Source organism: Camelina sativa, chromosome 20 (assembly GCF_030686135.1).
Source record: "Camelina sativa cultivar CO46 ecotype springtype chromosome 20, ASM3068613v1".
Classification (NCBI taxonomy): Eukaryota; Viridiplantae; Streptophyta; class Magnoliopsida; order Brassicales; family Brassicaceae; genus Camelina; species Camelina sativa.
The window spans coordinates 16,140,293-16,153,054 of NC_141899.1; the positions used below are offsets into that span (position 1 = coordinate 16,140,293).

Genomic DNA, 12,762 nt, shown 5'->3' on the forward strand with positions numbered 1-12,762 from the left:
CCTCCGGCTGCCGGTCTCCGGCCACCTCCTCCGGCTGCCGGCCTCCAGCCATCGTCTCCGACCAAGAGCCATCATGCTTTCCACCACCTACAAACACTAAAATGGTAATTTTATTATACCTCATCCTAATCTTCAAATTTTTTCAAATATGATGTTATTTTATACTATGGTTTTTTTGTTTTGGTTATTAGGCAAATTCACCCAACTTTTTTTTGGGGCCATAACACATGCCACGATAAACGATTCTCCTAGTAGTAGTATCTCAAACGGTGACCTATCTAAACGATCAAATTTGGCCTTTACCAGTTATTATCATAATTAAATCATATATACATCAAGTAGATTCAGATGTGAGATTACTAAAAAAAACATCTCAATTATTTTCACAATCTTGACTCAAGTGTTTTTGGCATGTGGATAAGGGGTGTGTTTTTTTTAGTCTTTAGTTTTAGAATATCTCCGGTCTCACTATATTTCTTCTTTTAAACTACATTATAAAAGTAAATAATTTTTTAGAGTAAAAAAAATAGAATGATATATTTTCTTACTTTATCATATAATTACTCGATTTTAGAGGTAAAAGTAAATTATTACATTAAAAAAAAATTATAATCATTTGCAAACTGTTTTTCAGATTCGACTCATGTTAGTTTTTAAAGTTTTAGTATAGTACTTGTATTCATTCGTTCTAACAAAATATTTGTAAAAAAATTAAACAATAACATAATCTAAATTTCTCGAAATTTTGTTAATCATCCGAAGTATAGATCTTTATACGAATTAGCAACTCGAATTGTAACTTTAACTATCAAAATTATCCGAATCCTAACCATTACCAAATGGAGTTTTAAATTTACTAGCTATATTTGTTTTTGTTTTTTTTTGTCAAACAAGACTCTTCTATTTCATTCAATCAAATCTATATTTGTAGTATTTTGTAGTAATAACATTTAAATACTTATTTGTTCAAAAAAAAAACATGTAAATACTTATGCCCATTTACCAATTTATACTTGTGGCTTCCCCAGTCACCGCCTAACAGAGCTTGACTAATGACTATACAAAAAACAGCAAAAAGATAATTGCATCAAAATTTTATTTCCGAAAGTAACCCCAAAATGTATAATGGTCAGTTCCAAATCTCTGTGTAAAAGGAGTGAGGTCACCACCCCACGTGGGACGCGACGAACTACATCAGTGGCACACACTCGTAATATACAGTAACCTCCAAGGTCATTTTAATAGTTCCGTCTCCTTATAAGCAATAGCCACAAGTCTCTTTGCTAATTACATTTTACACTCATCTCTTCTCTCTCTCTCTCGGCGTCCTTCAAAATGGGAGGTATCACCGTCGTGTCTTTCTTCCTTCTTCTCATCGCCGCTACCGCCACGGCCGCCAAGCCCGGCTTCTCCTTCCGTGACGGTAAAAGCCTTACTTTACACCTCTACACTTACACGCTATTTCATTACAAAATTGCATTTTCTTTAATCCCAATTACGATTTAAACCAAAAAGAAAACCTTGAATCCTATCCAATTTCCTTTGTTCTAACTTTGGTTATAGTAAAGTTATGGCCATCTCATTTCTTTTTTTCCTCAAATTGTATGGAAATAAAGTGGTGAAATATATATTATAAGATCGAATTTATAATATGTGTAATCAATATAATGCTGTAGTGGTGGTAGCTAATAAATATCATTGAATTTTCTAGAATAGAAATGGTGATATTATACTCGTACGAACCTGCCTCTGCCATAGCCGTAGATATGTACTTAAGAAGCGAATAAAAATAGTGAAAAAAAATACGAAAATTCGTTCTCGATATGCTTAAAAATTTTTCTTTGTAATTTACAATTTTGCCCATGTTTCTGACACAAAACACAACACGATAAAGTGTTTTGGACAATTCCAATCAATGAAGTTTGAGAGTAAGTAAGTAGGTCCTTTGTTCATGTGTCTTAACAGGCCCAGTTAGGCTGTCTTCGGACACACTTCACGTGCTTTAATGTCTTTTTTTTTTTTTTTTTCAAATTCCAAATTATTTACAAGGGCAATTTGGTCATTTCAGGTATCTTACCAAACGGCGACTTCGAGCTAGGACCAAAACCATCAGACATGAAAGGAACAGAAGTGGTGAACAAGCTGGCGATACCAAACTGGGAAGTCACAGGGTTCGTCGAGTACATTAAATCAGGACATAAACAAGGAGACATGCTCCTCGTCGTTCCTGCCGGTAAATTCGCGGTGAGGCTCGGGAACGAAGCATCGATCAAGCAGAGGCTTAGAGTGGTGAAAGGAATGTATTACTCGCTCACTTTTAGCGCTGCTAGGACTTGTGCTCAAGACGAGATGCTTAACATATCTGTTTCACCCGACTCTGGTGTGATCCCGATACAGACTGTGTATAGTAGTAGTGGGTGGGATTTGTATGCTTGGGCGTTCCAAGCCGAGAGTGAGGTTGCAGAAGTTGTGATTCATAATCCAGGTGTTGAGGAAGATCCAGCTTGTGGTCCGCTCATTGATGGTGTTGCTATGAGATCTCTTTACCCTCCAAGACCAACCAACAGTACGTTATTATTACTATACTCTGTTTTATACTCTGTTTCTTGCTCTGTTTTTGTGATTCTTGAACTTGTGATGTTACGATATGATTTAGTGATGATTGTTCTATGTTTGATTTGACAGAGAACATATTGAAAAATGGAGGATTTGAGGAAGGTCCATTAGTACTACCAGGCGCGACAACAGGAGTTTTAATCCCACCATTCATAGAAGACGACCACTCTCCTTTACCCGGTTGGATGGTCGAGTCTCTCAAAGCAGTCAAGTACGTAGATGTAGAACACTTCTCAGTCCCACAAGGTCGCCGAGCCATTGAGCTTGTAGCGGGCAAAGAGAGCGCCATCGCTCAAATCGTTCGGACTGTCATTGGGAAGACTTACGTGCTTTCTTTCGCTGTTGGAGACGCCAACAACGCTTGCAAAGGATCCATGGTTGTAGAGGCTTTTGCAGGTAAAGAGACACTTAAGGTCCCTTACGAGTCGCGTGGCACAGGAGGGTTCAAACGAGCTTCTATCCGGTTTGTGGCGGTTTCGAACCGATCTAGGGTTATGTTTTACAGCACTTTCTATTCTATGAGAAGCGATGATTTCTCGTCATTGTGCGGGCCTGTCATCGACGATGTCAAGCTTATAAGCGTTCGTAAACCATAGATGAATTACAAATCCTAATACAAAAGATGCAGCGTGTGGGCTTTTTATTTTTACTTAAAAATTTGTATTTGGTGTGTTTTCTATAGGCAGATGGGGGCCTTGCTTATATTGTATTTTCTTGTATGAGAAGGCAAAAGAAACGTTGCCGTTACTTATCTTTATGTATGTAGGCCTTTTAAAATTTTTATATGGAGAGTTCGTTACAAACTTAACAAATGTGTGTATGCATATCTGATTAATTTACTAGTACATAAAAATCTTATTTCCAATAAAAGAGCATTCTAAGTTGGATGATGTCTAAGTGACAATTGCTTAATTCGATGATGTCAGATAGGTAACGAGGTCAGCATCATTAGTTGATTTGTGTTTTTCTTAGTTAAGTTGACAAGCAAGATGACTTCTAAGTTCTATCAACACTCATTGAGAAAGACTTGTAATGTCGCCATTGAAGCATAAGGACTAAGGAGCACTTGATCTTCGAGTCTACTGGTCTTTTTTTCTTTTCCCCAAGCAACAAGCAAAAAAATACCCTGCTTTGGTAACTTAACCGACATAGTACCTAGTGCCACCCACCACCAGAGAACGGAGAGTCGGGAACATCACATATTCAAGCACGAGATGGGGAGGGGACTAAATGATCATGGGCCTCCACTCTCCAAAGAAATAACGAAATAAACATTAGGAGAAACTTATCCCAATAAGGCGATAAGTATCCTCCAAATTGCACCAAAGCAACAGAAGAAGAACATATATAGCACGTAAAAGTTCGTTAAACCAACATAAGGGTCACTCACATTCATTACAATAAGTTTGGTAAACAGTAATGTTTAGAAACCTAATTCATAACAAAAGACACTAGAGAGGGACTCATCTCATATTTTCATTGAAGAAATGCACTCTGACAGCTGTAACGAGACCTCCCGAGCGTTCAAGTTCACAAACCACAGAGTCTCCGGCTTTCAGATTGTACTTTCGACATAGACCCACCCAGCCATTGAAACAAACCGATTTACCACTGGCATAGAATTTAGTAAGGCCATTTATTTTATCGTTGGGAAGAAGGTAACTCATGGTAGATTCATGGGGACCAAACTTCAAGCCATACTTCTGAATCACCGTTTTGGGCACATACTAGTTGCATCACAGAACATGGGAAATAGAGAGAAAAGACAAGTCTTAGCTGTGAAGGCAACAGATATAAACTAGTAATTTAATGAATCAAACAGACTCTTGAAGCACCTATCTATTATTACCAGAACGTCAATCTTTTTGGACAGCGTTTTCACAAAGTAGGGGTTCTCGGGGTTCAGAAGGTATCGCTCAGGGTTTTCGATAGCAGCACAACCCTCTTTCGCTCGGCAATTGGTGCCTCCATTTGCTGAGAATTCCACTAAAACAGAAACAGAAAAGAATCAAACTTTGGCATTAGAGAGAAAACAAAACAAATAGTACTGAGTTTGAAGATCTGAATGGGGCCTTTACCAGAAGCAGAGGCAGAGGCAGTGGTTGTATCCTTGTAAGAATTCGAGGGATTAGAATGAAGCGGCTCAGTTTCGGGTTCAACTCCAAGAGGTACGTCCATGATCTCATCACCATTATTCTTAAAGATTTGCACTTCAAGAAGCATCGTGTCATCGTGTCTGAAGAACAAGTTATCATTCGGACCTAAATGGTTGTCATCCACAAACTCATCCCAGTCTTCTTTTATCATATACAGAACGTCCTTCTCTCGCTCAAGCCATAGTTGCCAGGAATTTCCCCAACGAACACTAATCACAACACTGTGCTCAAATGCCCCAGACGTGCTTCCCACAAACTTATCCGGAATAATCCTCTTCATAATAAACCCATAGATCAGAACATTTGACAACAACAACAACAAAACAGTACTGGCATTAGAAAGAGGAAACATGAGACTAAAAGCTATAACAAAAGGTACCCATATGAAGAGATACAACAGGCCAATAAGTAAGAAGAAAGTTCACAAATTATAGACAAAGCAGAACAAGAAGCCATAAAAAATCTCCCCAAAAGCTTCTTGAAAGATATAAAGATCTGAGCTTTTTCGAACAACAGCAACAACAAACAGATAATACTACAGTATCTGGTAATAACAGGTGTACAAAATCAAAGAAACTCCATTTCTCGAAAGATTAGAGAGGAGGATAGTAATATTGGGCTTACCATGGATTTAGATTTCCAGCTTTGTCCTGAAGACAGAGACTTCCAAAAGCAAGGCTTGCTCACATTTGCTTGTATCTTAGCAGTAACACCCAAAGGCAACATTTTCTTCTCTTCGAAGCTGGATTGATTCTGAAATTAGGGTTTGTAAGATGGCTTTGCATGTGTAGTCAAATCAGAAACGACATTAGGTTGACGAAAAGAAAAGAAAAAAACAAACCTTTAATGTGTAATTTGGACTTTCTTACTTCACTTCTTCGATCGTCTCTTTCGATTGCTATAAACCCTAAAGTGACTGGTCAGAGACAGAGCAGAACGAAAAAAGAAGCAAACTTGTTCGGTCAAGGGGGGAAATTTCTTAATAGGTCAGAACAAAATAAAGAAAAAATAAGCGTAAAAAGCAAGTAATTACGTTAAAAGTAACGTCGCCGGAGCGTGAACTGAACGCACCGTCACAGTCGAAGGAAGCTTTACTCTCGCTGCGACTGCTCTTCTTCCTCAAATCTCTCTGCTTTAAAGAAGTGAGAGTGAGAGAGAGAGAGGAAGGACTCACAAAACCTGCCAAATCTACTGTCACTTTGACTCGTACGGATATTGTTGTGTCAAACATTATTACTGGGCCTGACCTCAGACCCATGGAGAAACTGGTCCATCTTAGTCTTGAACACTCATCGGTGTGTTTACTCTTAGTTAAGGTGACATTAGTCTAAACTTACCAGCACAGTATTCGACATCTTAAACATACAAGGTTTATTAAACAAACATAAATGTCACATTTAGCATTACAACAGTTGAGTTGGTTGAGATATTGTTACTAGCGAGGACTAGTCTTGTCTTCATTGACGAAATGCACTCTAATAGCCGAAACCAGACCACCTGACCGTTCAATTTCGCAAACCACAGAGTCTCCGATATGCAGGTTATGCTTCCGACATAAATTCGACCACCCACTGAAACACTGATGCCCGTTATAGAGCCTTAGAATGCCTTCCACTTTTTTGCCCCCGGGGAGAAGGTAGTTAATGGTGGAATAAAGAGGACCAAACTTCAAGTCATACCTATGAACCGCAGGTCGGCTCACATACTACTTCCACATACAATGGGAAACAAGGAACAAAAACAAGGCTTAGCTTTAAAGGGAAACAAAAAAAAAAAACTAACAATGTAAACACTGCTATTATTACCAGAACGTCATTCCGTTTTGTCACCGCTTTCACAAAGTAAGGGTTTTCGGGATTCAAGAGGTATTGCTCAGGATTTGTGACATGACGACCTTTTCTTCCTCGGTCATTTGTTCCTCCACTTTCTGAGAATTCCGCCAAAAACAGAATGAAACTTTGGCATAGATAACAAATAATAGTTTTGAGTTTGAGGAGTATTAAGATTTGATTATTTCCATCTAAATAGCCTTACCAGCAGCAGAAGCAGAAGCAGAAGCAGAAGCAGAGGCAGTGGCTGTCTCCTTGTGAGAACTTTGGGACTTAGCATGAAGCGGTTCAGTTTCAGGTTCAACTTCAAGAGGTCCATCGATGATCTCTATCCAAGTTGAGACTTAAATGGCAGAGGCTTTCGTTTGGCCTACAAAGTAACCAGAAAAATCAAACGATTTCAAAGTTTATACACCTTCATAATCAGCATATACTTGTACATTCACAGAGAAGTAAAAAAAAAAAAAAACAGTTTTGGGTACACAGATATGCAACAAATGTACTACGAATTCACAAGGTAAAGAGAATGTACCAGACAAAAATAGCGTGGCCTTGAATACGGAACACCAAACTGCAACGGACTCAAAATAAACTCTTGTGTGACATAATCTAATTTTGTTAGTGTATCGATCATTTCCATATGGGTATCCGAAGTCTGCACCAACAAAACACCACCCAATAAGCAAAAAATGTCTCGAATTCACAGAAAATAACTGACAACAAGTACAAATGATTGTTAACTCCAGCGGGGAAGCAAAAGCAAAAACAAACCTCAAACCCAACAACATTCTCTACAAATAACATCTGTGGAGGCTTAGTTGTATGTGGTATAAGCTCAAGAATCCTGAGAAACGAAAATGCCCGAGCATCACCAGAGTGTTTCTGAAGGCCTAACCACAAAAACTGTTTAGTATCCTCCAACACATCCCCCCAAAGATAAGCAAGTAACAACAGAGAGAAAAATATCACCTTGTCGAGTATAAGGTTGACACGGAGGAGAAAGAAGCCAAGCATCTGCATTATACTTATCTAAATCATCAGCAGTGAGGCTTTGAATATTTCCCTATGAAACAAAGAACCCAAGTCATGGCCTAAGTCACACAACTAGCATCCTCAATAATTTGCAAATGTAACAATGCCTTCCATCAACCAAACTAGTTAAGAAAATCTCAAAATCAAAATCAAAATCAAATTGTGTAGACGAACTTAACAAAGAAGGAACCTGATAGGGACGGTGTTTGAAATTATGCTGATAAACATCATTAGCAGAATCATTGATCTCAAAAGCTTCTACTACTTCTGCGACTACGCCCGACGCCGTCAAAGAGTATCTCTAAGAGCAAAACGACATATTAATTAGGGTTTTGGAAACAGAGTAGACTACACACTACACCATAAACAAAATATCAAGAATTAGTGGTGCAGGGAGAGGAGATTTTTTACCATCCCACCGATTCCACTGTAGAACTCGAGAACTCGCCATGGCTTCTTCTCATCGATTCTCGGCAAGCCTAGTTCCGCCATTGCTTCTTCTTCTTCTTCTCTGCTTAATTTTTGGAGTTTTTTTTTTTTTTTCCCTTAATTCGTTTGGGTAAAAATTAAAACATTTTATTTTATTGTTCGGTTTACTAGTAGAGAACCATACCAATCTTGTTCGGTTTACTAATAGAACCATGTTTTAAAAAAAAAATTGTCGTTTTCCTTTTAACATAAGAAAGGTCCGACGATTCAGCCTAGATCATTGTTAATTTGTCATGTAGATTATTTTAGCCCCGTGAAAGATTAATTAGACATATACAGCAAAATAAACTACAACATAACTCATTTTCTCTTTAGGTTTACTAGGTGCTTCCCCATGCAACGCGTGGATTGTGGTGTAGTTGGCACTTTCTTATTTTTTTTTGGTCTTTTTCATTTTCTCTTTTGTATTATTTCGTTTTAATTAGGCATATACGGGCTTTGTCGTCACTTTTATTTATACACTATATATTTATACATTTCGTTCAGATGTGTATAATTGTGGCGTTTACTTTTTATGAATTATGAAGATGTTGTTTCTTGCTTTTGAGGATCAATCTTATCATTGACAGATATTGTTTCTAATACATTTATTGTATTATAGATTTTTTAATTAACTGCTTATGTAAACCCTTCATACTTTGATGTTGCAATAATAAGTTATTTTTTTTAAATATCTTTCGTGTAAGTGATTATGTTTGTATGCCCATGTTTTGGTCTAATATCAATAAGATCGTTTCTGTTTTTTTTTAGTTGGCTTTGAAACCAATATTGAGTTAAGCAAATAATGGGTCGAATTATGGTGTTAATAAGTAATATAAATTCTTATGTATATATATTGTATATATGTGACTATAAATTTAGCTAACTAAAAAATTATGTAATATTTAAATACAATCTTGAACATATATATATATTTTTTTATTTGTGGGAGGAATGTATGAAATTATTGGATGGAAGTTATTTTTGAGTTAAATGACCTTTAATGTCTTTAAAGTGAGTTAAATATTAATAAATTTTTATATGTGTCTTGACTTTTTTATAAAGGAATACCAAGTGTTTCCTTCCAAATTTGAAGTGATATAGTATTTTAGTTTTCTTATATGATTTTATGAACTTCAATGTAAAAGTTTTTCAAAGTAATAAGTACACTCACTGATTGAATTATAAAATTTGGAGAAATGTTTATTTCGTTTAATCATCTGCTCTTTTAAATAAATTAAATAAGTATGTTGTTATTCCTACAAATAGGACAACATATATTATAGTTTAACCATGGAGTTAAGCAATGGAAATGGAACTTGTGATTGCAAGACAAAATGCTTATATGTTACACATTGATCGTTTAAAAATGAATAGGAACATCTAATTCTCAAATAAAGTTGATTGTTTTGTTAAAACCAACATATGTGAATTTAAATTTAACTATGCAAATTTAAAAAATAAATATGAATAGATTAGAAAGGCAAGAAATATAAAAGAAATATTTTTATATAAATAAAATAAAAATTGAAAACAATGTTAAATATATATAATACTTTCTACATTAAAATATAGAATCAAACTCTTACAAGTTACAACACATATGAGATATAACAACATTTGATATTGGTAGGAAAGAAAAAGAGAATGTTTACTATAAGATGGTAATCCAAATTAGATAATGGAGATGAATCTTTAAAAAATAGAACAATATAATATCTATATATATATATATAATACTTTCTAAATTAAAATATAGAATCAAACTCTTACAACACATATGAGATATAACAACATTTGATATTGGTGGGAGAGGAATAGAGAATGATTACTTATAAGATAATAATCCAAATTAGATAAAGGAGTTAAATCTTTTAAAATAAGAACAATGTAAAATATATATCATGTAGTCTCTAAAATTAAAATTTAGCATTAACAATTTACAATGATATTTCATTTTTTTTTTACAACCCATACAACAAAAATAAGAAATCAAAAATAACAAAAAAAAATGAAAAATAATTTGAGGTATTGTAGAAGAGAATGAGAGAATGTGAAAATAAGATAGTAAAAGAATGTCAATATGAGAGAATGATAGATTGAGAGAATGTTTATTTATATGATAAGAAATGATGGAAGTTACATTTAGAACTATGGAGTTACAATAGTAATTTATTGTGTTTGAATAGAATTGAGTGGTAGAATATGATTAATGCATAATTTATTTTATTTTCAGTTATAATTTTATTTTAATGTGTGAGTTAAATGTATTGTGTTTATTGGATCTTAAATATTGTTTAAAGCAATTAGAAAGCAAATAAAAAAAATAAAAAAAAATTAGAAAACATTAAATGAAAATCAACCAATAAGGAGAGACCAAAACCTTACTTTTATATATATGATATATTGCTTTAAACTTTGAAATGAGAAATATATTATAAACAATAATTTTACATGAGAAATATATTAATTTAGCTAACCAAAATATGAATATAAGTTTAGCCAACCAAATTAAATAAAAAAATATTAAAATTTAACCAAAAATAATTTCTCTTGAAAGATAATAAGTTAGCAGGAGGAATGAATTAATGTACAATTATTGGATAGGAGTTACATTTGAGTTAAATGGAGTTACATGTATTTAATTATAAATAAATATTTTAATTTTTTATAACCTAAAATAAAAGGAATACCAAGTGGCTGAATCCAAAATTCACATGATTTGGTTGTTTGTTGATATAAACTCAACACTTACACATACTATTTCAAAATAAAAAATATTACTTTTTAAGTGACAAACTAAATTAGTTTTCTTATAAAATTATATGAATTTTTCAATCTCAATAATTTTTAAAATCCCAAGGATAACTTATATTTTTTTGGTTTTCACTCATCAATTTAATTTATAGTGCTAGATTTCATACTAATGGTTTCATCTTTAGAAAATTTAGTGAAATGATATTTTTAAAATTATATTTTATTTTTATATTTAAGTTCCAGTTGAATATGTTTTGTTTTTTGGATCATTTTTTATTTTGATTAAAGACACAAAAAACCAATTGTTTAATTATGTTCTTTTTGTTTTCAAAAACCTCAAATCATAAATATATATATATATATATTATATTGATCTCTGCAGATTTAACAATTGGATCACAAAACAAAATAGTCTTTATAAATGGATAAATGGATAATTATATTGATCTTTAAATATTATATTTATCTTTATAAATTATTTAAAATGATACATGAATATGTGAGATAACCAGAGACATAATAGATAATTACATATGGATCATTTCAACTTTATGATCTTATTATGTGGTGAATATTGTAAGGAAGTATGAAAATAATGACTTATAAGATGTTAATATAAAATAGAAAATAGAGATAAACATTTTAAAAGATTAAAATAAATATATAAGATATACATATCATACAAACTCTAAAACTAAGCTTTTACAATGATATTTGATTTGATTTTTTATAACCCATACAACAACAATAACAAAAAAAAATACAAAACAAAACAAAACAAAAAAGAGATTTGGGAGTAGTGGAAGAAGATGAGAGAATGAAAGAGTGATAGACTAAGAGAATAAGATAATGAGTATTTATAGGAAGAGAAATGATGAAAAAATACATTTAGAAAAATGAGAGTTACAATTCTAATTTATTGTTTTGTTTTAATACAATTGATTAATACAACTTAGTGGAGAAATAAAGTTAATGCATAATTTATAGGGAGAAGCTATAAAGATTTCAGTTTTATATTATGTGAGTTAAATGTGAAAATTAATTATTTTAAATTTGTGTTTTAATATAATTTTTTTTTCTTATAAAATTATATGAATTCTTCAATCTCAATAATTTTTAAAATCCCAAGGATAACTTATATTTTTTGGTTTTCACTCATCAATTTAATTTATAGTGCTAGATTTCATACTAAGGGTTTCATCTTTAGAGAATTTAGTGAAATGATATTTTAAAATTATATTTTATTTTTATATTTAAGTTCCAGTTGAATATGTTTTGTTTTTTGGATCATTTTTTATTTTAATTAAAGACACAAAAAAACCAATTGTTTAATTATGTTCTTTTTGTTTTCAAAAACCTCAAATCATAAAAAAATATATATATTATATTGATCTCTGCAGATTTAACAATTAGATCACAAAACAAAATAGTCTTTATAAATGGATAAATGGATAATTATATTGATCTTTAAATATTATATTGATCTTTATAAATTATTTAAAATGATACATGAATATGTGAGATAACCAAAGACATAATAGATAATTATATATGGATCATTTCAACTTTATGATCTTATTGTGTGGTGAATATTGTAAGGAAGTATGAAAATAATGACTTATAAGATGTTAATATAAAATAGAAAATGGAGATAAACATTTTAAAAGATTAAAATAAATATATAAGATATACATATCATACAAACTCTAAAACTAAGCTTTTACAATGATATTTGATTTGATTTTTTATAACCCATACAACAACAATAACAAAAAAAAAATACAAAACAAAACAAAACAAAACAAAAAAGAGATTTGAGAGTAGTGGAAGAAGATGAGAGAATGAAAGAGTGATAGACTAAGAGAATAAGATAATGAGTATTTATAGGAAGAGAAATGATGAAA

The 12,762-nt window shown here is 32.6% G+C and overlaps 3 protein-coding genes across 5 annotated transcripts; 1 reads left to right on the forward strand and 2 right to left on the reverse strand.

Annotated features, from left to right (window-relative positions):
• Window positions 1-1,084: 1,084 nt before the first annotated feature.
• LOC104771027 (protein DUF642 L-GALACTONO-1,4-LACTONE-RESPONSIVE GENE 2-like) lies at window positions 1,085-3,428 on the forward strand. The gene is made up of 3 exons (XM_010495500.2): window positions 1,085-1,423; window positions 2,069-2,566; window positions 2,686-3,428. The coding sequence occupies exons 1-3, from the start codon at window positions 1,336-1,338 to the stop codon at window positions 3,210-3,212; spliced, it is 1,113 nt and encodes a 370-aa protein (XP_010493802.1). The 5' UTR covers window positions 1,085-1,335; the 3' UTR covers window positions 3,213-3,428.
• A 520-nt stretch (window positions 3,429-3,948) lies between these two features.
• Window positions 3,949-5,951, reverse strand: LOC104771029 (B3 domain-containing protein At5g25470-like). 2 transcript variants are annotated; one of them, XM_010495501.3, is made up of 6 exons: window positions 5,806-5,951; window positions 5,614-5,688; window positions 5,397-5,525; window positions 4,695-5,046; window positions 4,466-4,602; window positions 3,949-4,343 (listed from the first exon to the last, which is right to left on the reverse strand). In XM_010495501.3, exons 3-6 carry the CDS (start codon window positions 5,496-5,498, stop codon window positions 4,080-4,082), a joined length of 855 nt encoding a protein of 284 aa, XP_010493803.1. In that variant the 5' UTR covers window positions 5,499-5,525; window positions 5,614-5,688; window positions 5,806-5,951; the 3' UTR covers window positions 3,949-4,079. The 2 variants fall into 2 exon arrangements, with proteins under 2 accessions (XP_010493803.1, XP_087361027.1); XM_087504901.1 differs by having other exon boundaries at window positions 5,844-5,950.
• Window positions 5,952-6,072: 121 nt separating this feature from the next.
• LOC104771030 (tRNA (cytosine(38)-C(5))-methyltransferase 2-like) lies at window positions 6,073-8,190 on the reverse strand. Of its 2 annotated transcripts, none has more exons than XM_087504902.1 (8): window positions 8,045-8,190; window positions 7,824-7,934; window positions 7,571-7,664; window positions 7,373-7,483; window positions 7,134-7,256; window positions 6,807-6,971; window positions 6,578-6,699; window positions 6,073-6,477 (listed from the first exon to the last, which is right to left on the reverse strand). In XM_087504902.1, exons 1-4 carry the CDS (start codon window positions 8,123-8,125, stop codon window positions 7,470-7,472), a joined length of 300 nt encoding a protein of 99 aa, XP_087361028.1. In that variant the 5' UTR covers window positions 8,126-8,190; the 3' UTR covers window positions 6,073-6,477; window positions 6,578-6,699; window positions 6,807-6,971; window positions 7,134-7,256; window positions 7,373-7,469. The 2 variants fall into 2 exon arrangements, with proteins under 2 accessions (XP_087361028.1, XP_010493804.1); XM_010495502.3 differs by having other exon boundaries at window positions 7,373-7,491.
• Between the last annotated feature and the right edge of the window lie 4,572 nt (window positions 8,191-12,762).

Coding starts and splice junctions, on each gene's coding strand:
- LOC104771027 (XM_010495500.2), top strand. CDS start 1,336: ATGGGAGGTATCACCGTCGTGTCTTTCTTCCTTCTTCTCATCGCCGCT. Junction 1,424..2,068: donor CGGCTTCTCCTTCCGTGACG/GTAAAAGCCTTA, acceptor TGGTCATTTCAG/GTATCTTACCAAACGGCGAC. Junction 2,567..2,685: donor CCCTCCAAGACCAACCAACA/GTACGTTATTAT, acceptor TTGATTTGACAG/AGAACATATTGAAAAATGGA.
- LOC104771029 (XM_010495501.3), bottom strand. CDS start 5,498: ATGTTGCCTTTGGGTGTTACTGCTAAGATACAAGCAAATGTGAGCAAG. Junction 4,603..4,694: donor TGCCTCTGCCTCTGCTTCTG/GTAAAGGCCCCA, acceptor TTTCTGTTTTAG/TGGAATTCTCAGCAAATGGA. Junction 4,344..4,465: donor CCAAAAAGATTGACGTTCTG/GTAATAATAGAT, acceptor TGATGCAACTAG/TATGTGCCCAAAACGGTGAT.
- LOC104771030 (XM_010495502.3), bottom strand. CDS start 8,125: ATGGCGGAACTAGGCTTGCCGAGAATCGATGAGAAGAAGCCATGGCGA. Junction 7,665..7,823: donor TCAAACACCGTCCCTATCAG/GTTCCTTCTTTG, acceptor TTTGTTTCATAG/GGAAATATTCAAAGCCTCAC. Junction 7,257..7,372: donor AGAATGTTGTTGGGTTTGAG/GTTTGTTTTTGC, acceptor TTGTTGGTGCAG/ACTTCGGATACCCATATGGA.